This window comes from Euleptes europaea, chromosome 1 (genome assembly GCF_029931775.1).
Source record: "Euleptes europaea isolate rEulEur1 chromosome 1, rEulEur1.hap1, whole genome shotgun sequence".
In the NCBI taxonomy this organism is placed as follows: domain Eukaryota; kingdom Metazoa; phylum Chordata; class Lepidosauria; order Squamata; family Sphaerodactylidae; genus Euleptes; species Euleptes europaea.
Genome location: NC_079312.1, coordinates 116,808,482 through 116,834,451, shown reverse-complemented (window position 1 = coordinate 116,834,451; position 25,970 = coordinate 116,808,482). Strand labels below are relative to the sequence as shown.

Sequence of the window (25,970 nt, the reverse complement as noted above, 5' to 3'; positions counted from 1 at the left end):
GGAGGGATTGTGTCCCCTTAACCAGTTCATCCCTAACACCACAGGGGTTACAATAGGGGCGATGGTGAAATACAACCGTTCCCAATGTTCCCCCACGGCCATAATCACGGCTGCAGTTCTGTGGGTCACAGGGCCCCGTTTAAAGTCACTCCCGTCCATTTGGGAAAAACGGAGGGGTCCCGGAAGCCGCTTGCGCCGGACACCCAACTTCTTGGCAGTTTCCTCATTTATCATGGTGCGGGCACACCCCGAGTCGACCAACGCGGGGACCTCTAACGGGGGACCCCCTTTGGGTAGGGACAGATGAACACGCACAAATACATTGTCCTCTTGGGCGCTTACCATCGGTGGAGCTCCTTGCACAACGATAGGGACGGTCTGCTGCGGAGCCCCCTCTACAGCAGACCGACGGCGTTTTTTGCCGGCTGTTCCCACTCTTCCTCCTCGCTGGAAGAGGGGGACGGGGTGGTGGCTTCCGGGGAGCCGTCCGAATCAAAGACGGTATTTGTAATCCGGGACCCCGATGGGACCGTAGAGTCGGATGCCCCATCCTGGGGGCGCGCGTGGAGAGCGGAGGGTGCGCCGGAGCGCCGGCTCAGTGGTCCACTTCTGCGGCGAGGCTGGCTGTCGGCGGCCGGTTTCGTCGGCTCGGCCTGGGTTTGGCGGGGGGGGGTCGGACGGCCTGAGTGAGAGGGGCATTGCGATGCAAAGTGACCCTTTCCCCCGCAGATCAGGCAGACGCCGGCCTCGAACCGCTTGCGGCGTTCCGCGGCCGAGAGACCCCCGCCACCCCCTTGCCGGAGTTCCCGGCCACGGTCACCTCGGGGCCTGGGGTCTCGCCCAAGCCGTTGCTTGGACAAGTTCAGGAGTTGTTTGCGATTCTCGATGTCAGCAGCATGGCGAACCCAACCTTCCACATCCGGGGGGTTCCCTTGCATGAAGGCCCAATGTTGGAGGTCTGGGTTGAGACCCTCCCTGAAACATTGTACCAAGGTAGCTTCACTCCAGTCCAGAATTCGGCTAGCCAGTGACTGGAACTCACTTGCATACTGCGCCACCGACTTAGTCCCTTGGCGCAGTTGCATCAGGGAGGCTTTAGCCCGCTCACCCAGAGTCGGGTCCTCAAAACGGTTTCGGAGTGCTACCATGAACTCGTCCAGGGTTCGCAGCACCGGCGAGCGGAGTTCATACTGCAACACCATCCAGGCAGCCGCCTCCCCTTGCAGTAAGGAAGCCACGTACTGCACCCGGGACTCCTCAGAAACGAAGGTTCGGCCTTGTTCCCGCATAAAAATGTCTACTTGGACCATAAAAAAGGTCAACTGGTCTCCCGACCCGTCATACGTGACTTTCAGGTCCCGACGGGCCGGGGGGGCAGGGGTTGCGGGCGGAACTACCGGCGCCCCGTCTGGGGGAGCACCGGCTGGAGGTTGCAACTTCAGCGCATCTAGGGTCGTGGCCATCTCACCCATTACGCGTTGCATGATCTCCATCTGCTCCTGCATAGCCCGGCGGTCTTCCTGCCACTGCTTTCGTTCTTCCTCCATGAGGGCCTCTTTGCGGGCCGGGTCCCCTTCGAGTCCCGTGCTGGGGAAGGCCAACCGGCGATCCTTCGCCGCAGTCCGCGAGAGCGACCAGCCCTTGGGAGAGTCCAGCCAATAAGTAAGCCCCCGGGGACGTCCGTCCCGATCTTGGTCGGGGGCGCGACCCTTCGGTTTCTTTGGCTTGGCTCCCTCCTCCTTCGGGTCCGGCTTCTCCGGCTCGTCCGGTTCCTTGGGGGCATCGGGGTTAGGGGTGGTGTCCTCGTCGGCTGGCATTCTGTCCAAAGCGGTACAGCTGCAGTCCGAGAGGCAAGGACTTGCAACTTAATGTGAGAGATCCCCCTCTCTGAGTTTGCTTCTCCAAATCAGTTGCTCAGACGTTGATACAGAAACAATAGATTTATTGAAGCCTTCAGGAGATGAGACAGGCACAGGTAGAAAGTTGCAAGTGAGGGGCTATACGGGTTTACAGAATATATTGACTCCAGGGCACTGGGGCACTGGGGTTCACACTTATTGTTATGGGAAGTTACAAGCTTGGCATAATACAAAACATCAGACGGATCCCAGGAAGTCTGGTGCGGCTATCACACTTCCAAGGCCGCACCGGCCTGAGGGAGTACTGGCAGGAAGAACAGCGGGGGGGAAGATACATGGGCCATCAGGCCTGGCGCCTGAGACCAGAAGGTGTGAACTGCTTTTACGAGTTCACTGATAACACCGCAGGTGATGGAAAGCAGAGACACAAAGACAGAGACCCTCACACAAGGCCTACTTTCTAATTAATACTATAAGTTTTCAGTTGTGTCAGAGTCACTCAGTCACACTCTCTCCCACACACATATAATTCATATACAAATGTCCCACAGCAAGGGCAGGTGTGCCTGAGGGTGAGATAGGTAGTTCAGAGGAAAGGCTAATTGTGAAGAAACTGTTTGTCAGCATGGGTACTGGGAAATTTCTCAGAGCAGAATTTGCCATTTGAGAATAATGATGGACATTTAACTTGCATGTTTTCTATATGCTACTTGATCTGGGTTGTTTCTTTTCTCTGATTATCCAGCCTTGATACACTTTACTTTTCCAGTCTTTTCCCATGACACATTTGCTCCAGGGTTCAAATTATCAATTTAAATGTCATTCTTATTGCTATAACTTAAAAAAAAATTAAACCACTAACATTTGAACTTCTCATGGCCCGATATAGCATTTTACACCTTTTCTGCAGTCACTCAATTGGTTACTTATCAGTTACTGGGCTCAGTTGAAGGTTCTGGTTATAACCCATAAAGCCCTTTCTGGCTTTGGACCCAAGTCTCCAGGACTGCCTCTCCTTCTGTGCTCCACGACAGCTTTGCTTATCTGAATAAAGCCTTCTGAAGGTGCCATCCTGCAAATGTGTAAGATCAACTGCTGCCTGTACCTGAGTATTCTCTGTTGAGAATCCTACCTTACAGAATGTCCTTGGGGACGGACCATGGAAGAAAACCTGGTTTGCACGCAGAAGGTCCCAGGTTCAATCCCTGGTATCTCCAGTTAAAAGGATCAAGCAGGAGGTGGTGGGAAAACACCTATTTGAGACTCTAGAGAGCTGCTGCCAGTCTGAGTATACTACACAGACCTTGATGAACCAATGGCCGGATTCAGTATAAGGCAGCTTCATGTGTCTCCCACACTTCTGTGTATCATTCTGTGTAAGACAGAAATGTTCAGGAGGGTATTCTTATGAAAGAAAATAGGATTGTAGTACAATTGAATGTTTCAGAAAGGTGCTTTTATAAAGGGAATATTGTTCACTGTATGCATACTACATTGTTTTCTATTTTTGTAATCCAGTGTTTGCATTGTATATCATACTTTTTGTTTGCATTGTTCTAATTTTGTAATCCTAAGGTAAAGGTAAAGGTCCCCTGTGCAAGCACCGGGTCATTCCTGACCCATGGGGTAACGTCACATCCCGACGTTTCCAAGGCAGACTTTGTATGCGGGGTGGTTTGCCAGTGCCTTCCCCAGTCATCTTCCCTTTACCCCAGTGGTTCCCAACCTTTTTTTGACCAGGGACCACTAGGACTTTTTTGTTCGGTGCAGGGACCCCAAGGTTCAAAAAAAAAATTCTGAGAACTTGAAAATAAACTTGAATCACAACTGTTAGTTAAACATTAAACTTAGAATAATATTTGAATGTTTTTTTATAATAGAGGACTTTAAATTGAAAATATTAATTTATTATGGGTTTATAACTTTGTTTCGTGGACCTTGATTTAGTTCTCGCGGACCCCTGGGGGTCCACGGACCCCCGGTTGGGAACCAGTGCTTTACCCCCAGCAAGCTGGGTACTCATTTCACCAACCTCGGAAGGATGGAAGACTGAGTCAACCTTGAGCCGGCTACCTGAAACCAACTTCCGTCGGGATAGAACTCAGGTCGTGAGCAGAGCTTTTGACTGCAGTACTGCAGCTTAACACTCTGCGCCACGGGGCTCCTTTTGTAATCCTAGTCATACTGTATTGTTTATTGGATGTTTTATGCTGATTGCACTATTTTTATTTCTGCACTGTTTTTATATTTGCAATCCACTTTCAGTCTCAGTGAGAAAGGCAGGCTATAAATTAAATAAATCAATTCTAGTGAAGAAAGTAGAAGAGATAATCAGATAAAGGTTTTATTTAAACAGCACAAGAAGATTAAACTACTCTTATGAGCTGAACTTTCTGACAAATCCAGTTAACAGCCAGTGCTACTAGTACTGAAATTAGGAGAGGAAAAAAGCAACACACTGCTGAAGTTTATAAATTAGTTTGTAAGTCATGCTGCTTTCCCAACGTTCAGAACTTTCAAGAAATGCTGTAGTGTAACATTAACTGAAAACTAGTGAAAAGCATTCTGAATTCTGCATAAGCATGCATTCTAAGAATCATGCCTTTTCACCTACCTAGTGATTTGGGAATGAAGAATCACCAGAAACCAATACCTGAAAGAACAAAATTGCTCCTCTAGTTGCTAGTCTTAAGTGTATAATTTTAAGTGTGTTCAAAAATATTTATGGCGTAGACTTTTAGTGCACATTTTCCCCAAATGCTATTGCATTCTAGTCCCAGAAATCCAAAACTGGATTTCCACACACTAGAGGGGCTAATATCTTGTATGCCCATCTCTATACAGATGTTAGTTCAGCTTTATCTCTAATTTTCTAATAGGATCTGCTTATCATGTTTCATCCCACACTTAAGACTTGATTTTATGTTTAATCCCACTTTGCCTATCCATCAACAGTTGAAAGTGGTCCTCGCCCACTCTGAGTGGATAAATTACATTTTTATTAGACTTTGCTTGAAAATGGTCTGTCTTTATAACATCTCCTCACACCTTTCTGTTGGTTGCAGCCTTAAATATAAATGCACTGGACTAGCGTGGTACTTGCAAAAGATCCAGACCTAGTCCAACTGTTGTAGGAGTGAAATTCTACAACCATACAAAAGAATATTTTCTGAGTACTTAGGCTGCAATCCTGTACTCAGTTACTCAGGAGTAAACCCCACTGGGACATTTTTCTAATGAAACAAGACAGGGCCACTACATTCCTTTGGTGTCTGTAACTGAAGTGCAAGACTGAAAGTAAACCAGTCAAGATTACAAGATTAAGCCCAAAAATGTTAATCGCTTGTATAATTATGAGGGAAACGACATCTTTCCATTCGGTGAGACTGTCAATTTCTTGTGAAGGACATAGCTAGTAATATGTGGCCTGACTATACGCCCAGGACTTTTGCTGCTTTGTTTTAGGAGCTGTTTTGAGTAGCAAAGATTCCAAACTACTCACACAAGAGACATTTTCTCCAATCTAGCATGCTAAGAGATTTTCAGCAACACCCCAACAGCCTCTTCCATACAAATCTGGTTACCTCCTTGGTCAGTTCTTTGATAACCTGCAATAGTGCAACACCAAACCTGAGACACAAAAAGGCAATTTAACTGTGGGAAGAGGGCACAAGGTCACCATCTACTGTAACAGACGTGCATCAGTGAGGCTGAAACAGCAGAAAGTGTATATTTTTTCTGAACGGGGGGGATAAAACTCCACAGTAGAAAGTCATTTCACCAGGTTTCTCATTATATTTATAGAGGAGCCTCGGTACCCTCCTCCAAAGTGATTCCAGTGGTTCATGTAGTGGAATAGTTGGTACAACTTGAGCCGTTTCTCAAAACCTGGCGTTTTGGGGATTTTACTGTGGTAGGCAGAATAAAAAGAACCACTGAAGCCACCAAACATCCCTGCAATTGCTAACTCATACTCAGAGTGACCGTAGAAAGATGCAGGATCAAAGATAACAGGGCCAGAATCATCCTCGGCCACATTTCCTCCCCACAGGTCCCCATGTAGAAGAGAAGGAACTATCTCCATATCACCAAACAAACTGGGTATCTTCAGCTGAAAAAGAAAGCAAGAGTTACTGAACTTCATTGAAAGGAAAAAAGGGGATTAGAACTGATTTTAGGCAATAGATATTTAACGATCCAAATCCAAGGCTGAGATAGCATATCTAATGTGCATAGCATACCTCATGGGCATAGCCAGACCAACCTGCATAGGATTAGGTTATATGCCACGCACAGGGATGCATGCAAAAGCCTCCTAAAACTCAAAAATTAAGTAACAATCTTTGCAATTACCTTGCTAGCACTAAAACTTAAAAATGTCGGTCTAATCAACATTTATTTCTGTAAAATCAACACAAAAAGCAGTTCTATGTTGAGTCTACTAGCAAAGAAAACATTTTAAGTACACATTCCTTCTCACATGACACATAGAAAGTTTCAATCTCTTTCCCAGCTTCAGTGAAAGGAGTTCTGTTTTAATTATAAACATTCATGCACTCAGATACCCATTTTTAATCAGGCCTCAAATGGAAAATATTCTTTATTACAGTTTCTTAATTACAATTTCTAATCTTAATAGAAAAGAAAGCCCTTCCTAAATCCCATGAGTAAAAACTCTGAGATGTACAAGATCTCCAATACAGCAGCTGGCCCTCTGATGGATTATGCAGGGAAACAGATTAAGACATAAGGATAGCAGCCAACTGACCATAGGGAAGACCCTGTCCTAGAACTGACACAGAGCAGCAGCATCATTTGATCACTGGCAGAGATTTCATCCCTACAAGTCTCCGGAGATAAGGCACTTTCTACAAGATGTGCACATTTTGCACAGAGGCTGGTTACCAGGGAATTGAGGGTATTTGTGGGGTGGAGAGCAGGGTAGGCCAAAGAAGACATTTACCCATTCTAAAGGGGTGGGAGAGATGGTACAGAGGTACTAGCAACCTTTCGCTCTCAAGAAGGAGGAGGCCAAAATATCCCATCCTTTAATGTTCCCTCTTTTGTTGAGATTGTTATTTAATTCACAACCTCGTTGTGAATTAAAAATCGTAGCCAACCGTGTTAAACGCCACTGTAAGATCAAGTAATAACAGAAGCGCTGAACCACCACAATCCAGCAGTCTATGGAGCTCATCTGTGAGGGTCACCAGCGCCATCTCCATCCCACAGCCAGGCTGAAAGCTGGACTGAAATGGTCCAGAGCCTATGTATCCTCCAGAAAAACCTGGAGCTTTTCTGCTGCTGCTCTCTCAATTACCTTACCCAGTAATGGCAGATTTGATACTGGGTGGTAGCTGGACAGATCAGAAGGATCCAGAGATGTTTTTTCAAGAGCAGTCTTACCATTGCCTCTTTCAATGTCCCTGGCAAGACCCCCGAACTTAAGATAGATAATGTCAACCGGGGGCCCCTCATCACCCACATCTTTAACCCCTCCTGATGGCCACGGGTCTAAGAAGCAAGTGGGTGGTTTCACAGCAGCCAGGATTCTGTCAACCTTGGTCCGGGAGAGTTGGCTGAACTGGTCCAACACAGGACCCAAAGATTGGCAAGGGGCCTCCAGTTCAATTACTGTGTCAACATTGGTGGGGAGGTCCTGGTGGATCATCAAGATTTTATCCGAAAAATAGCTCGCAAAAGCCTCACAGCTAATTACTGAATCACTAGCATTTTGGAATCCCTCTGAGAGGGAAGTGAGAGACCTAATTACCATAAACAATTGAGCTGGGTGTGAGCTGGTGGATGCAATAGAGGCCACACAGTACTTTTTCTTAGCGGCCTTCACCGCCAACTCATAGGATATCATAAATGTCCTATAAGATGTTCTTGTAGCTTTGTCATGAGTGCACTGCCAAACTCGCTCTAGTCGTCTAAGCTCCCATTTCTTCATCCGTAGCTCCACGGTGTACCACAAGGCAAGGTAGCGGGGGGGGGGGGGTTTAAGAGGATGTCGGAAAGCGATCTTGTCGATGACATCAGAAAGACAGCCATGCCAGTCATCTATCAGCACATCTAATAAGTTGCCAGGACACATTGGATCCCACAGAGCATGCATCTTCCCTCCCAATAGCAACTTTTCACAGGTGTGAAAATAAACAGATTTTTTAAAAATTAATGTCCTCTAAGACTTCCTTGGATCATCAGTACCTGTAGCTGTGCCCAAAGCTCCCTTGCCTCCTTGTCTCCTGAATTCTTTTCAATCATGTCCATCTGAGGCTGAATTCTCTGTCTGGCAAAGAAAGTCACCCAGTCCTGTTGCCAGTCATTCACCTGCCAAAAATAAAAGAAGCTGTGATTTTGGTCTACAGGACAGTAGCACCTTAAAGTATATAGACTTTTTTTTTAAAAAAAAGACAGAAAAATAGGTCATGAATTAAGTAAAAGTACAATGCTAAGCATAGTTACACCCTTCTAATTCCATCAAAGTTCCTTTAGGTCCCTACAGGGGAGAAAAGCAGGGTACAAATAAGCAAATAATGGGCTTACAAGGGTATAACTCTGCTTGGTAAGTCACTTGTATTTAAAAACTAATCCAGTCACACTGATTTCTATGGTACTAGAAGTGCTCTAAGTGTTGTAAGAGATCAAACTGTCAGAATAACTCAGAGACTTTACATAGTACAAAATTATACAGGTATTTAAAATACTTTTTAAAGATCTCATACTCTGAATAAATACAATAGAACAGAGACAGGGCATTCCTGACTCTCAGGTTTCTATTGGGCTCAACAGGAATGTGAAACTGCAGCACGAATGCACACATACACACAAACACATGCCTCAGTTGCTGCTTTCCTTTCCAGCTGTTCTTCCTGAAAATCAACAGATTCTATTTTTTTACTGTCAAGTCACAGCTGACTTATGGTGACCCCATGGGGTTTTCAAGGTAAGGGATGTTCAGAGGTGGTTTGCCATTGCCTGCCTCCACATCAAAAACCTGGTATTCCTTGGTGGTCGCTCTTCCAAATATTGACAAGGGCCAACCCTGCCTAGCTCCCAAGATCTGACAAGACTGGGCTATCCTGGGCTATTCAGGTTAGGGCAATCAGCAGATTACACTGTTGCAAATTACATAGCACCAAACGTTTGCCTAACTATATCAGATGGCTAACTTCATACGGCTTGCCAGGCACACTCTTTGAACAGAAAAGCCTAGCATAAAGTCGCATTGAAGAAGAGGAGTTGGTTTTTATATGCCAGCTAATCACCTTCCCCTCCCCACAACAGACACCCTGTGAGGTAGGTGGAGCTGAGAGAGCTCTAAGAGAGTCCAAGGTCATCCAGCTGGCTTCAGGTGGAGGAGTGGGGAATCAAACCCAGTTCTCCAGATTCAAGTCAACCGCTCCAAACCACTGCTCTTAACCACTACACCACACTGGCTTCCAGCAGTTCTAACTTACACTTACGCTGCTGTGCTACACAGCTGACACTAGCAATATCCCAAGCACTGAAGGGCACAGCCATTTCCAAGGGCATCTGCTGTTATTTTCACTGTGGAGCAAAGACTGAGTACCAAATCGACTACCAGCGGTACCCATGATACTAGCCCTGGAATCTTTACCCTCAGTTATGTAAGTTGCTGTGCTGTTTCCCCCAATGAAACAATAGAACTATTCCTGCACAAACCTTACATTCTCTTTCAACAATCATTATTATAATTTTTTAATTCAAGATTCTTATTTACTCAAGTATCCCAATGCAGAAAAGTCATTAATGCAAATAAGCAAACCCACAGAGCCTACCTGTGGAAGGTAACCACAACAAGTGACCGTGTGGAACCCAAACTTTTCTACAAACTGAACATCTGTCTGTTCTCCAACTTTACCTTGCAAAAATAGAAACAGTGATTGATTACTTCGAAATACAACAGTACACTAAAAATAAGAAGCCTTACACTGCTATTATTTTAAACCTCAATCAATTATAACCGCTTGTAGCTGCAATCACCATGAAAACAGTTATTTAAGAAGGACATGGTACAGGTGGCAAACGTGCCAGTCTTTGCTTCAACAAATCTTTAAAAGCTAAATAACAAACAAAGCACAGACCTCTGTGTTTTAATAAATCAGCTGTAACAAAGGCACTGAGACTCCATATCCTGTTTGTGACCTTTCCAGAAACACACTGTTGCTGCAGCTGGATACTTGGCCTGCTCCACCAAAATAATTCGTGAGGTAGCCATGTTAGTCTATTGTAGCAAAGCAAAACAGAAGTACTCCAATAAATGTTATTAGTTTTTAAGGTGCCAGTGGACTTCCGTTTTGTTCGGATACACAAAAACAACTTTTTAAAGGTATACCAGTACACACAAGGGGAGCTACCCTTGAAGAATATTCAGAAGCAAATTTTTCCATATATTGTTTTGCCATATTACAAGTAGGTAGTATTCACAAAGAATATTCAGAAGCTGCAGCTAGTGCAGAACACTGTGGCTAGACTGCTGGGTGGGGTCAGCTATCAGGAGCATGTGACCTCAATATTACAGCAATAACACTGGCTACCAATCTGCTCCCAGCCCAATTCAAGAAGAAGGTTTTGACCTTTAAAGCCCTATATGGCTTGGGACCGGGGTATCTGAAGGACCATCTTCTCCCATGGTTCTGCCTGGGAATTAAGAACACAGTGAGAGGCTCTCCTGACTGTGCCATCAATCAAAGCTCATTTGGTTAGTACACAAGCGAGGGCCTTTTCACGGGCAGCTCCACGATTGTGGAACAACCATCATTGTCATGGAACACCAATGAGACCATCGCTGACTGGCGATTGCCTATAACCATCTCAGCTTCCCAGATGAGATTTTTATGATTCTGACTGTAAATTTTATGCACATTGTATTTACATGTTGTCAGCCATCCTGGGCCCGGTTCGCCAGGCAAGGACAGGGTCCAAATTGAACAAAATAAATAAAAATAAATTATCTTTCTACTCACATCATAGATGGTCTCTTTGGGTTTGTTTTGATGTTATAGCAACAGAAACATTAACAACTAAATTTATAAGTTAGTCTTAAATTAGCTAGATTTAGCAAATCACAAAAAGCTGCACATTTTACCAATGGTGCTTGCACCTTTGTTCAACTTCTCCCCAAGTTTTTGGTTGTGAAGATGAAGATCTGCCAGTTGTGTTCCAAGTTTTTCTGCATGCCTACAAAATCAAATGGTTACGTTTAGCTGTAAGTCTATAGTGTGGAGAATAAACTGTACAGGAATTCATTTTATGTAAGGATTCTCTATGAAGATCATCTCATCCCACAGGCAAAACAAGAAAGGTTATATGCTGAAACAAGCATTCATAGTTAGGGGACAACCTGTTACGTGCCTGTCTACCACCATCACAGGCCACATTCTGAAAACATTGACAGACTAGTTCCAGCTTGCAGTGTTGTTGCCACCAAATGCATGGGCATGCCCGGACAAGAGCTGAAAAGCCTTTGGGCCTGGCTATGGCATGGAAAAGGCTTACATTCTTGCCTGCATCTCCAACACCATGCTATTGCCTGATTGCTGGCTCAGCACACTAGAGAAAGAAAAAAAAGGTTAACAATGCCATCTTAAGTAGAGTTACATCTTTCTAAGCCTGCTGAAGTCTGTTTAGGGTAGCACTGCAAAGGACTCGAGTGTCACTTGTTTATATAGTGGCCTTGACTTATGACCCACTAACCAGAAAATCTTGGCCACCAGTAACTTAAGCCATGCATTTGAAGTTCACACAACAGCAAGATTAAATACACAAGCAAGTATATATAAAATTATCTACTTGGTACATAAATGACATACAATAAAGATCAAATGAAAGGACTTGCTAAACTTATTTTTCGTGATTTATGATTTGTTTACTGAGTAGTTGTATTTATATTTGCAAAGAATGTTCAGTAAAACCACAGTAATTTACCTTCCTTTTATCCCTTAGAAGCTCCTTGATCAATTGATCTTTTTTTAAAAAAAATTTTTTATTTATTTATATAATTGGGGGATACAGAAGGAAAAAAATAGGGAAGGGATAAGACATTGGATTAAAAAAAAAAAGAAAAACAACAATATAATATAACAATTTCCATTACTAATTAACTCATCGTGTTCAAAATATTAATCATTTGTAAAGCACTATGTCAAAACAAAAATATACATTTTGCAATGTTAAAATCGTTTACTTGACATTCAATTTCCCTTTAAAAAGATAACATAATATGTAATATAATATAACATAGTAAAACCTTTATGGTTTTTTTTTTTAAAAACGGTCATACTGATCTTCTTAGTTTATGTTACTGGAATTCATATAAGTGTAAAATGACTCCCATTTTTCATCAAATTGTTCTATAGATTCGTTGGACTTTGGATTTAAAACAAAAGTCAATTTGGCCATGGTGGCGTAGTCCAACATTTTTTCTTTCCATTCCTCTATTTCTGGTGTGTACATTTGTTTCCAAGTTCTTGCTAGAACCCGTTCTAGCAGCCGTTGTAGCGTACTTGAAAACATTGTGAAATTTCAAAGGGATGTTTTGTGGTACCATACTAAGAAGATAGTATTTAGGGTCAAATGTTATCTTCGTTTTCATTATCGTCTGAAGTTCCCGGTGAATCTTTTTCCAATACGTCTGCAGTTTGGGACAAGTCCACCAGACATGAAAATAAGAACCATCTGTATCTTGACATTTCCAGCAGACACCTTTTTTCCCAGTGGAGGACATCTGGGAAATCATGTTTGGAGTCAAGTACCATCTATAAAATGTTTTGTACCAATTTTCTTTTACTTCCTGAGACACAGTATATTTAAGTTCAAAGGTACATAGTTTTTCCCAGGATTCCATATTAATCATTTCACCAAAATTTTGCATCCACTTTATCATGTTAATTTTGACTTGTTCTTCTTCTGTATCATATTTCAAAAGGAGTTTGTAGATTTTTCCTAATAAATGAGAATCATTCTTAGATATTATCTGTTCGAATTCTGTTAGTTCACGAAATGGCTGAGGATACAAACAATCTTTTTGTCAGTTGAGAGTAGGTCAGCCAGTTCAATTTTTGAAAATTTTCTTGAAGTTTAACTTGACTCTTAATTTCTCCTGTGGGTTCTATCATATCTTTGTAGGTAAAGTGGACACCCGGTTTCAATCTAACATTGTCATGATAGGCTTCAATCGGAGACATTATAAATGGTGGGAGAGGACTTATCCTTTTTTTGTACTTTTTCCATACTTTCAATATCGCTTGCTTAATATCGCAGTCTTCTGATATTTTATCCTTTTTTATTATCGTTGTATGGTCCCACAAAACTTTGTGGAATCCTTGTCCTAAATCCGTTCGTTCTAAAATAAGATGTCTATTTCTTGGATATTTTATCCATTCTGCAATCCAAGTTAAGCAAGCAGCATGGTAGTATAATTTGAGATTGGGTAATGCCAGCCCTCCTCTCTTCTTATCATCTTGTAAAACTTTGAATCTGATTCTCGGTTTTTTCGCATTCCACACAAACCGGTTAATTTGCTTTTGCCAGTTTTCTATTATTTTGTCCGGTATTTCAATCGGAAGAAATTGAAATAAAAAATTTAATCTCGGAAGTACGTTCATCTTCACCACCGAAATCCTTCCTAACCATGAAATATTCATCTTAGACCATGAATTCAAGTCTTTCTCTATTTCTCCCCAAGTTTTCAAATAATTCAGCTTTAAAAGTGTCTTGTTTTGTGAAGATATTCTAACACCCAAGTATTTAATTGAATCCTTCGTTATTTGACATCCGGTGATTCGTTTAATATGATTGTCTTCGTTAGTTGTAGTGTTAAAGGTCAAGATTTTTGTCTTTGTTTTGTTCAATTTGTAACCGGAATACTGTGCAAATTCCGTTATATGATGATATACCTGTGGAAGAGTTTGTTCAGGGTTTTGACAAATTAGTACAACGTCATCTGCATAACTTTTAATTTTATGCTCTTCGTTTCCTACTGTGAAGCCTTTAATTTTCGGATCATTTCTTATATAGTTTGCAAGAACCTCCATCGATAGGTCAAAAAGAAATGGTGAAAGTGGGCAACCTTGCCTTGTACCTTTTGTAAGAATTCTGTTGAAAGACAGCCATTTATTAAAAGGCGTGCCTTTTGAGTCGAATATAGTGTGTTGAAAATAGTAAGAAAAGTGTCTCCGCAGTTCATTTGTTGTAATGTTTTTGAAATAAAATGCCAGGAAACGTTGTCAAATGCTTTTTCTGCATCTAGAAAAATCATAGCGGTTTTTAATGATTTCGACTTCGTATATTTGATTGCGCTGAGGATCAGTCGTACATTGTCTTTCATAAGTCTCTTTGGAATGAAACCAGTTTGGTCTGGGTGGACCAGTTTGGTGATGTGATGTTGAAATCTTTTAGTGATTATAGAAACAAAAATTTTGTAATCAATGTTCAACAAGGAAATTGGTCTGTATGCTTGGGGGAGATATTGATCGGAAGCTTCTTTTGATATCAAAGATATATGCGCTTCTTGCCAGGACAGTGGAATCTTTCCCTGATCGATTACCTCATTATACAGAGAAAGTAGTACCGGTGTTAGTTGTTGTTCAAAGAGTTTGTAAAATTGTGGTGTGATCCCATCTGGACCTGGTGCCTTGTCTGGTTTCAAATTGTGAATGGCATCAACTATTTCTTGTGTTGTTATCTTCTGATTAAGACTCTCTTGTTCCTCTGGTAATAGCTTGGGTAGTTGTGCATTTGATATATAACTCGTTAACCCATGTTCTTGCAGATCATCCTTTGATTATAATTGCTTATAGTAATCAACAAATATTTTTTCAATTTCTTCTTGTTTGTTATAGGTTGTACCGTTAACTTTAGCACCGATTATCTTCCTTTTTTTCTCTTGTTGACGAAGTTGATTAGCTAAGAATCGACCGGGTTTATTTGCTCTTTCAAAAAGTCTTTGCTTAGCATATTTAACTTTCATTTTAATTTCTTCTGTTTCTATTACCTCGATTGAGTGTTTAATCATCTTGATATCACTGAGGGTAGATTTATCTGGTTTTATTTGCGCTTCTTTTTCCAATGTTCTTAATTTGTCCTGGAGATCTTTAAGTTTATTTTGTTTATCTTTTCTGATTTTAGAATTTAAAGCTATCATTTTCCCTCTGATAAAAGCTTTGCTGGCGTCCCAAACGACAAAGTCTGACATGCCTGGAGTCTTGTTCAGAGTAAAAAACTCTTTAACATCATGTTTGCATTGCTCAAGTATCTGTTTTTTTCTCAATATTTGGTCATTCATCCGCCATCTCCTAATTCCTGTTCTTCCTCTTAGAACAGTCAATTCAATTGGATTGTGATCAGATAATATTCTAGATGCAATCTGTATCCTTTCCACACTTGTTATCATGGATCTGGAAATCCAACACATATCAATCCTAGAGTATGATCTATGACGATTTGAATAAAATGTGAAGTCTTTTGTTCTTGGGTTCTTCGTTCTCCAAACATCAATTAAATTAAATTTTTTCAAGAATTTGAAAACATTCTTCGGTAATCTTCCAGATATACTATTGTGAGATTTGTCAATCATTGGATTTGTTACTGCATTAAAGTCTCCTAAAAGTATGATTTCTCCTTGATGACAATCTACAAGCTTCCCGAACAATGCTTCATAAAAACTTTCCTTTGCAGCATTTGAGGCATAGATGTGAACCAACGTAAAACATATTCCGTCTGGTCCATGGAGAATTAAAATCTGATAGCGTCCATCTGGGTCTGCTATGTGAGTCTTGACAGTTAAATTTTTTCATTAATGTAAATAGCTAGACCTCTCTTCTTCACTTGGGCAGACGCTAAGTAAGGGGTTCCAAGATGGTTTGTCTGTAAGATTTTTTCATGTTCTTTTTTAATGTGTTTTTTTTGAAAACAGATGATATCATTCTTTTGCTTCTTTAAACTATGGAAAACTCTCTTTCTTTTGTTAGGAGAATTAAGACCGTTAATGTTCAATGATACAATTTGTAAGTGGGCCATAATGGAATTGCGTTTGTGTCTACAGTGCTGCTGCCTGGTCTAGTTTATCTCCTTCAGTAGTCTTCTTTTGTTTTCGCAATTCACGCTTTTCAAGTGGTTTCTTTTTGTCTTTTTGAGATTGTTGAGAACTGCTAGAACTTGTTCCCAGAGTGTCCTCCAATTCTTCCAGGGCAGAATCTTTTGATGATTTTAGTTCCTCAAGTAGTTCTTCTGCTTGAAGTTGATTAGGGATTATTCTTTTCCCTTGTGGCAGTGAAATATCTAAAGAATATGGAATGAGCCAACGGAACCTGATCTGCCTCTTTATCAATTCTTGTTTTAACTCGGTGTATTCTTTTCTTTTTGTAAGAACACTTCCCGGAAGGTCAGATAAAATCTGAATTGATTTCCCCTCCCAAACTAAGGGATCATTTCTTTGTGTCCTAAGCAGCAGATCTCTGGTTCTTTTATGAACAAATCTCACCAAGATGTCCCTTGGTTTGTTATATCTGGTGGCGTAAGATGAGTTTATTCTATAACAATATTCCAGCAGAGTGTCATCGTCATCAAACTCGTAATTATCGTGAAGAAATGTTCTGATATCTGATTCCAAGCTGGTTTTTCCAAATTGTTCAGGAATCCCACGGAATTTAATATTTTTGTCTCTAAACTTTACCTCATGTGCATCAGCTTTAATTGACAGGTCTTGGATTAATTTAGATTGTTCTGAGAGCTCTGTGGTATGTTGCGTAACTGAGGTCTCTATATCTTCTTGCTTTTGTTTAATCTTGACTATTTCTTGGGAGTTAAGTTCAAGCTTTTCTTCAACCTTTGCGATACTTTGAAGCACCTTCTGTTCAGAGTCTTGAATGGATTTCTGTAAAGAAGTTTTCATATCCAATATCATCTCTTGAGTTCGCAAAAAAAATTCCTGATTTTCTTTGGCCATAACCGAACTTTTTTTCTGAGGGTTCTCTGATGTAGGCTTGAATTTTGCAACGTCAGCCTCTTGTTCTTCTTCTTCAGAAATCTCAAAGTCTTCTAAAAACTTCTTTTGTTGTTTGCCTTTCAATTTTTGAGATTGTCGATGTGCAAAGCTTGTGAATCTTTTCCTCATAATAATTAAAAACCTGAAAAAGTATCAATTCAAATTTCACCCCTCAGAATTATTGTCCCCTTCACCCTCCAATCCACACAGTACAATATGGCAAATTGGACAGAATCAGTAAACTAATTAATTCAGTTATTAGTTCAATCACTACAATCAGTTAATGTGGCTTAAAATATAAAATTAATTGTTTGCCAAATAGTTTTAAAAAATAAGATATAAAAAAACAGAGAACCAAAATAAAATATTCAAAAGAAACAAAATTTCAAAAATATGTTTGGTTCAGTTAATAGTTTGTTCCAGAGTTCTTAATCAACGTTGTTGTAAAAATTATTTTCCATAGTATTAAAAAGTTATATTGAGGGCGAAAATCATTGAATTACTCCTGTGAGATAGCAGACAAGAACATCAAGTTATAATATGAGGATGGGAGGACAGTAAGTTGCACAAAAAAAGAAAAAGCCAAAAAATAAGAGAGTTCAACTCCTGTAATTAATCCGAGAACCACTGGAGGGCAGCAAAGCGTTTATATTGGATAACTCTCTCAGCATGAAGAAACGAAAGTAATTCTCAGGGAAGCCAGCACCATTTTATAATCTCCTCTTGTATTCTGTATTGTTTATTGGTGAAGTTGAAAAAGAAGAAGCAAATAGGGGCGCGGAGCTAAATCCAATATATGACGAGGAACTTCGGGGGGGGGGGAAGCAAAGAAAGAAAAACTGAAGCTGAAGTCTTTGGTGGCCGGTACCGCCTCCGTCACCGTGCTGTCACCGCTGCTGTCCTGTCTCCTTCAGCCCGCTCTGCACCCGTCCACCCGCCCGCTCCCGAGCAGCATATATCTAGTGTTGGAGGGATATAAGGACTGAAACAAATCTTGCCACTGACAATGTAGCCTTGGGGTCCCTATCACTTAGTAAAAAAGGCATTATGTCAGTCACAGAGGCATTGGATTTGTATATTAAAAGGGGGGAAATATAGTGCGATTGAAGTTCCTCGTAAAAGCGGCATTCCAAAAGGGCATGGGCTAATGAGTCAATAGAGCCAGAAGAGCAAGGGCAGATCCTGTCTGAGTATGGTATATTCAGAATTCTGCCCTGCATTACCATAGAAGGGTTAGCATTCAATCTAGCCAAGCAAAAAGCTCTACAGAGACGAGGAGTTGTTAGATAATATGTATAGGCAGGAAGACCACGTGGAGGGGGTATTCCGAAGAACTGGGATGAACAGACACGACAAGCACGAAAAGTAGTGCTGTTATAATCGAGCTCTTTAATGCGCTTTTTAATTTTGGCAAAAGCTTCAGTTTTCCCAAGATCTGATAACATATCCTGCGAGAAGCCCAACAACGCCAGTTTCTCATCTAAGATTTTTTGCCATGAGGATTTAAAAGGGTCATGCTTCAGGGAAGCTAGGAACCCCTCAGTGCTAAAGCACAGTTTAAGGTGTAGTTTAAAGGCGGCCAACCACGCCCTAGCTTCAAGTGACATTTGGCCAAACTCGGAACGAAGAGTAACGCCAGCAACACATCGAGGGGCATTTAGGAGTTTTCGTAAGAACTGAAGTAGTGGACGATCTATAGATTAATTGATGACTGTAATCCAGATGGCAACACCAAAGAGGATAATTGAGGTAATTTTCAGGTTAAAAACCTGAATAGCCCCTGGAATATATTTGCCACCTTTGGTGTGAAAAAAATTGACAATAGCACCAACCCCAGGTTTAATTTTGTTGGACACTGCTTTTTGATGGGCATTCCAATTTAGGTTATGGGAAAACAGAATGCCAAGATAAACAAACTCCTTGACTTGGTCAACCTCAAAGCCATCTAATACCCAGCGAAAAAGAGGCATTTTTCTTCTCTTAGTGAAAATCATAATCTTAGATTTATGATGGTTTATTTTAAGACCTTCCCTAGAGCAGTACTCAGAACAAGTTTGCAAAGATCTTTTCAAACCAATTCTTGTGCGGGACAGGAGAACTGCGTCGTCAGCATAGAGTAGAATCGGGGTGGGATGACTTGCAAGCTTTGGGGGGTGGCAAAACTCTGAGAAATTGGTTGCCATATCATTCAGGTATAGATTAAACAAGAGAGGAGCAAGGAGGCAACCTTGTCTAACTCCCTTGACCAGCTCAAAGGGCTCGGTTAGTTCTTCTTGGTTGCCACAGCAAACCTGAGCTGTGAGGTCGGTATGAAATTGCTGAATAAGCCATAGTAACCTCCTATCCATAGTAGAATGTGATAGTTTCAACCATAGCCTCTCCCTCGGGATGGTATCAAAAGCTCCCTTAAGATCCATAAAACCCGCATAAAGGGTGCCATTTCTGGGGGAGGAATATTTCTCGGCTAGATGGGAGAGCACTAAACAGTGGTCCGTGACAGACCAACCCCTTCTAAAGCCAATCAGTTCCCAGCCAAGGATGTCATTACTCTCAACCCAGTCCAACAGCCTCTTGAATAAGTAGGAGGAATACAATTTGCCTAAGCAAGACAAAAGGCTGATTGGACGATAACAGCTTGGGTCAGAGCGCTGACCCTTTTTAAAGATTGGGATGATAATAGTATGTCTCCAAGATTTTGGAATAGCTCCTGAGGCATTAATTTGTGTGAATACAGGAGCAAGAATGTTGGCCCACCATTTGCTGTTGACTTTAAAAAGTTCGTAGGGAATTAGATCAGGACCTGGGGCTTTACCTGAGTGTAGGCGATCAATGAGCGGTTTAATTTCCTTAGGAGACACATCTGGCCAGGAATTCAACAAAATAGAAGGTGCTACAGGTATAAGACCCTGGTTTTCCACAGAGTAGGAGAAGAGGCTCTTGAAGTAAGCTACCCAGACCGAAGACGGGATACATGTGGTGACTCTGGCATAGCCATTACTTAAAGAATTCACAGTCCGCCAGAAAGTTGAATTATCATTGTTGTTTATAGCTGTAATCAAGCTCCTCCAATTTTTATAAAGGGCACAGTAATTTACAATGCCATCTCAGATTAATATTACCACTTGAACTGGGTTCTTTTTAGAGCATGTGGTGGCCCACATGCTTCATATACAGGGAGATGCTCTTATAAACACTTCAAAATATAAGACTTCTGGACTCCTACCATACATGCTACTCTTTTTCCTGACAGAGGCTTCTAACAATTATATGGCAGAAGTTACACATATACCTTTTCCCACCACCGCATCTGTAAACCATTAACTGTACAAATCTCCAAGCAGAGGAAAAAATAAAAAATTTATTAATTTAATGTCCAACAGTACCTATACTTCAAAAGATGACCAGAAATTTAACTTTCTAAATTGAAACTAGGGTTTTCTAGGCTCTATCCAGTATGCTACACAAAAGTATTTAAAGAGCTACACGTTGTCCACCTCTGCTTTAAACCACTGAACACTGCCACAAAATCAGAAGCAGTGTTATATTTGTATAACCCACCTTATATTGAATAATACTGATTTCCTCCTTCTACCAGGAAACTAATTCACAGCAAGAAACTGAAGAACTTACCTGTTCAAGCTTCTCATCTCCAAATGTTCCATCACAAAAACAGCCCCTCCCTCTGGCAAATCAATAACTTTTATAGGTTTAGGAACCTTTACTGTCTGGGTTTGCAAGATAGCTGTTAAACTTTCCATTTCTCCATCAAACATCCTTCTGGCCTATTAGATATAAAAAGAAAACACTCTTATAAACACTTGTACAACTAATGCCACATTCCCCTGCCCCAATAGAGTCTTTTAACAGTAACATGACAGAAAATCCAGACATAACATTTCTCCAGTACTAACTGTACAACAATCCAAGCAAGTTAAAATGAACATTATCATGACATTCAATGGTACCAATATTGGAAAAGATAACCAACCACATTTTGTTAACCACTCATAGTAGTCTAATCTTATATGATTGGACTATTATGTCAAATGGACTTACCGTATATACTCGGGTATAAGCCGACCCGAGTATAAGCCGACCCCCCAAATTAGAGGCCAGAAAAGGGAATTTCTTATTGACCCGCATATAAGCCGAGGGGCAATAAGAAATTTCCTTTACCCGCAATGCTGCGCTCTAAAATGGCGGCCGCCATTTTAGAGAGCAGGGCCCCTGCCCAAGGTCGCCCTCCCGCCGGCCTCCCAGGCCCTCCCGCCCCACCCCGCCCCACCCCAACCCCAGTGCCATCCAAGGGGGGGAGGGGGAAGAGCCCCTGAACCCCCTACTTACCTGAAGAGGCGGCGAAGCGACGGCGCATCCTTCCTGGGCTGGCAGGAGGCCCCTCCAGCCGGCAGCGAAAGGCGCCCAGGCGCGTGGGCGGTAGCGGCGCGACGGGCAGGGGCCTCCCAGGGCCCCTCCCGGCGGGGAAAATTTGGTGGGGGCCGGGGGGGGCCAGGGCAGTCTTTCTGCAACTGCAGAGAGGCTGCCCAAGACCCCTCCCGGCAGGAGAAAATGGCGGCGGGGGCCGGGGGGGCCAGGGCAGCTTCTCTGCGGCTGCAGAGAGGCTTCCCAAGACCCCTCCCGGCAGGAGAAAATGGCGGCGGGGGCCTGGGGGGGCCAGGGCAGCTTCTCTGCAACTGCAGAGAGGCTGCCCAAGACCCCTCCCAGCGGGAGAAAATGGCGGCGGGGGCCTGGGGGGGGCCAGGGCAGCTTCTCTGCGGCTGCAGAGAGGCTGCCCAAGACCCCTCCCGGCGGGAGAAAATGGCGGTGGCTCGGCAGCGGTGGTAAGTTCCCTCCTCCCTCCTTCCCCCCTCCCTCCTCCCTCCTCCCTCCTTCCCCCCTCCCTCCTCCCTCCTTCTCCCTTCTACCGTATTGACCCGTGTATAAGCCGAGGCCGGCTTTTTCAGCCCTTTTTTTGGGCTGAAAAACTCGGCTTATACACGAGTATATACGGTAATACTCCAATGAAATGACTACTGAAATCTGCAGCCCTCTTAAATCCCAAGTAATGAAATTAAGCCATTAACATCATAGGATTTTTAAAAAAATTCCGGTATGATGAAGAGTTCTGGAGAACTCAAAAGCTTGCACATTTAGTTTGGTCTCTGGACTAACATTCTACTCTGCTAGAAACTAAAGGCCAGAGTAGGTGTAATGAGGGCAGCCATTTGTTGTTCATGTTTCTGCCCTGTTCACATATGAATTCCCTTATAGTTTCTCAAAACATATTTTTTTCTCACTCACATATTACATGTTTACTGTGTACATACTAAAAGGGTAAGCACAGGAATCGGTCCTGTCATACTAAATTGGCTCTGGAATGGACAGAGGATATAAAGGCAAAAGGCAAACCAAGGTGCTACCACCTGCTTACTGACTAAACTATTCCAGCCTCAGCATATGCCAGATGTATTCTAGAGAAACAACTTTAGTGGCAGAGAAGCAGATGAAACATAAAGCCCAAACAGAACATATATAAATGTTGCTTTAGAAGTTTCTATTCATGTACACATTGTTTCTCTAACCACTTTCTGGGCAAGTCTGCTTTCTCAGCAAATCTAGACAAACACGGAACAGGATAGAAAACAGCAGCCTTTGTGTGGCAAAGACATGTCAGCTCATTCATTTATTACACTGAATTTCAGCCCTCTGCTTATCACTATTCCTCTGGACATCAACTGAGTGACTATTTCCAAAAATCAGGAGTTCAAAGGGCCCTAACAGTAGCACATAGTTCTTGTAGCTGTCTCTGCTAATCCAGTTTATTGTGAGCTGGTGCAGTGTACTGGTTAGAGTGGGTATCTAGGATCTGGGAGACCCAGGTTCTCTCTACCATGGCAGCTTGCTGGGTGACCTTGAGACACTCACTCCCAGACTAACCTACCTCAGAGGATCGTTGTGAGGATAAAATGGAGGAGAAGAGCATGATGTAAGCCACTTTAGGTCCTCATTGGGGACAAAGGCAGGGTATAAATGAAGAAAATTAAATCAGATTAGTAGAAACCGACTGGAATTACTCAGCAAGGTCATATAAAGGGATGCTGCAGGAGACCAAAAGCACTGTTTTCATCAATGCCAAAGTGCTGCTTGGATGAGCCATGTCTTAAATTAAGCCCTGGAGGACATTGTCTAACCCAGGAGTGCCAAACATATGGCTCAGGAGCCAGATGCAGCCCCTAGAGAGCTCTTATGCAGCCTGCAAGCCAGCTGAGGCAGCCACCCCCATTCCCGAACTGTGCTGGTGAGCCCGCTACCTCCCCCTCAGTCCCAATTTGGGCTGATGAGCCCGCTTGGGCTCGCCAGCCAAGGCAGCCACCCCTCCAGTCCTGAGGTGTCAATGACCAAAGACTGTTAAACAAAAGAAAATACTGTAAGAGTGTTATTGTTTTAAGCATATTTGAACACATGAAGCTGTCTTATACTGAATCAGACCCTGGGTCCAGCAAAGTCAGTATTGTCTACTCAGACCGGCAGCGGCTCTCCAGGGACACAGGCAGGGATCTTTCACATAACCTACTGGCCTAGTCCCTTTAACTGGAGCTGCCGGGGATTGAACCTGGGACCTTCTGCATGCCAAGCAGATGCTCTACCTCTGAGCCGCAGCCCCTGCCCTGTTTGCATTTAAGTAAAAAAAAAAACCATTCCATAACCTTCACGCCATTCATGTTTATGCCGCGATCCTCCAACCATTGACTTTAATTGGCTTTGCCTGAGTCTTCTATAAAGTTCGTATCTCCAGTACCTGGCATTTAATTTTATGGTGCACATGGCCCGGATGGATGAAGTGACATTTTTTGTCACATCTGGCCCTCATGACAGATGAGTTCCACAGCCCTGGTCTAACCCCTATCATAACCAGAGCCCTCAAACTTCAAATTACAGTCAAGGGAAGGCAGTCAACCCCGCCACTAAGCTCTCCAGTTTCCACCCACATACCTACAACAGCTCTCCCCGTCCCTGCATCGACCTGCGTCAGATAAACGCACAACAGCTCCACTGAGACAGCAAGGTAGACTTCCCCTGACTATGGAAGAGCCACTGATTTTGCAATTTGTAATAATCTCTTTTCCTTTCTGTAAATGTATTAGGACAGCAAGGGAATAGCTTGTTGCTGGGCAGGGTATCTCTGTGTGTCTGTGTGCTAGTAACTGGGGCAAGAGTCACGGAGGGTTACAGTGAACCATCACAGGACCTGGGTGAAACTGTTCCTATACTGCCGCCTCTCCGTCTGTATTACAACCAGATATGCCCTGAATGTTGATGGCTGTCCTATCTTGAATTTGGATAAATATCCCTTCCTCGGTATGATCGGGACTCAGAGATTTCTGCCCATCGGGGCCTCTGGGTCGCAGCTGCCAGAATAAACGGTTCTCTTGAAATAACGGTTCGGGTCTCGATTCCCCCCCCCCCCACGGACCTCTGGCTGACTGCATCCCCACCACGCTCACATGCGCGCCCACAACACAACACACCACACTTTCCTCCTCCTTTCCCCGCTCTCCCCAACCCTCAAGCCCCCCGCCAAGACTTTGCCCAGCCCGCTCCTTGCCCAGCCCCCACCACCACCACCTCCACCTCAGCGCGGGAGTTGATTTTCACATAGACGCGGCCCTGGTCCGTGTGGAAACTCTCGCCGTGGCTGATGCAGCCGCCCCCCGAGTGGCCTGCGGGCCGCAGCGCCGAGGTGCCCAGCTCCCGCCGCAGAAGAGCCTCCATCCCTCCGGGGACGCGGCACAGGCGAACCACTGGGCGGGGCCCTCAAAACAGCGGCCCGCCCTCCTCGCGGCGCCACGCGATTGGCCGGCTCGGCGCCATCCCCCCGCCCCCTTCGGCCTGGCTCGGAGCGACTCGGGGGGTTCTCAGCCAATGGGAAGGGGAGGGCTCCGCCGAGCGCCCGAAAGGAGGAAGCGCGGCTGCGGGTGGGTCTGGGCGTGTGAGGGAGCCTCCGCCTCCGGTCTTGTGTGACGCATTCCGTGGGATTCTCGAACGCGGAAGACCGGGCTTTAGTGGGGGGTGGGGGGTGGGGGCAGGGGTCTTTCCCATGCCGCAACCTTCGCGCCATTCATGTTGACGCCGCGATCCTCCAGTCGTACATTCTTATTTGCTGAAGCCTTGTAATAAATGCCGGGGATTGAACCTGGGACCTTCTGCATGCCGAGCGGATGCTCTGCCACTGTGGCGCAGCCCCTCCCCTATTCACGAAGGGAGCTCTTATATGTTGGTTCTTGTAGGTTATCCGGGCTGGGTGACCGTGGCCTTGGTATTTTCTTTCCTGACGTTTCGCCCGCAGCTGCGGCAGGCATCTTCAGAGGAGTCACACTGAAGGACAGTGAGAGACACTGAGAGAGACGCTGTCCTTCAGTGTGACTCCTCTGAAGTCGCCTGCCACAGCTGCGGGCGAAACGTCAGGAAAGAAAAGACCAAGGCCACGGTCACACAGTCTCTATAAGAGTACTTTCACCATTGTAGACAATGTAGTTCACAACTTGCACAGAATGATGCCAAATTTCACAAGGACTGATGAAGAATTTTCAACCAAGAATTTGAAACGGCCGTATCCTCCTTGTGAAATTTGGCATCATTCTGTGCATGTTGTGAACTACACTGTCTACAATGGTGAAAGTACTCTTACAGAGACTTTTGAGAAATCCATACAACGTAGGTTGACAGGCTTGCTGCACCTTGTTGTTCTTCAATGGCTTGTGGATTTTTATATGTTGTACATATCTCTGTTGTTATGTTTATTTTGTAGCATTCATGATAAATTTTGTTGCACTTTGTTAACAATTTTCGCTCCTGTACTGATTACCTGGAGGTTGGCAACCCTACACAAGATGGCAACCCTTGTCACGAAGTCTAGCAGCAACTTTTCAGTTTTCTGAACCTACTTGAAATTTCAGCCGTCTCTTTGTATCACGCTGGTCTAGGCTTTCAGGAAAACTGCCAATACTCGCTGAACAAAAGATTCCAGGCCTTAACGGCTTTGAAGGGGATCATAATAACAGTAATACTTCGTATTTATGAAGCACTTTAGAGTATTTCAA

The 25,970-nt window shown here is 43.4% G+C and overlaps 1 protein-coding gene across 3 annotated transcripts; it reads right to left on the bottom strand.

Annotated features, from left to right (window-relative positions):
* Window positions 1-5,611: 5,611 nt before the first annotated feature.
* On the bottom strand, window positions 5,612-24,650 carry FN3KRP (fructosamine 3 kinase related protein). Of its 3 annotated transcripts, none has more exons than XM_056866937.1 (6): window positions 24,502-24,650; window positions 20,503-20,654; window positions 10,975-11,066; window positions 9,665-9,747; window positions 8,070-8,192; window positions 5,612-5,970 (listed from the first exon to the last, which is right to left on the bottom strand). In XM_056866937.1, exons 1-6 carry the CDS (start codon window positions 24,640-24,642, stop codon window positions 5,632-5,634), a joined length of 930 nt encoding a protein of 309 aa, XP_056722915.1. In that variant the 5' UTR covers window positions 24,643-24,650; the 3' UTR covers window positions 5,612-5,631. The 3 variants fall into 3 exon arrangements, with proteins under 3 accessions (XP_056722915.1, XP_056722916.1, XP_056722917.1); XM_056866938.1 differs by having other exon boundaries at window positions 9,665-9,741; XM_056866939.1 differs by having other exon boundaries at window positions 10,990-11,066.
* Between the last annotated feature and the right edge of the window lie 1,320 nt (window positions 24,651-25,970).

What these genes read in the sequence shown, in the direction of transcription:
- FN3KRP (XM_056866937.1), bottom strand. Translation starts at nt 24,642, where the DNA reads ATGGAGGCTCTTCTGCGGCGGGAGCTGGGCACCTCGGCGCTGCGGCCC. An exon ending in GAGATGAGAAGCTTGAACAG is followed by an intron (nt 11,067 to 20,502) that starts GTAAGTTCTTCA and finishes TTGATTTTGTAG; the next exon opens with GCATGCAGAAAAACTTGGAA. An exon ending in GTTGTGGTTACCTTCCACAG is followed by an intron (nt 8,193 to 9,664) that starts GTAGGCTCTGTG and finishes TATTTTTGGCAG; the next exon opens with GTGAATGACTGGCAACAGGA.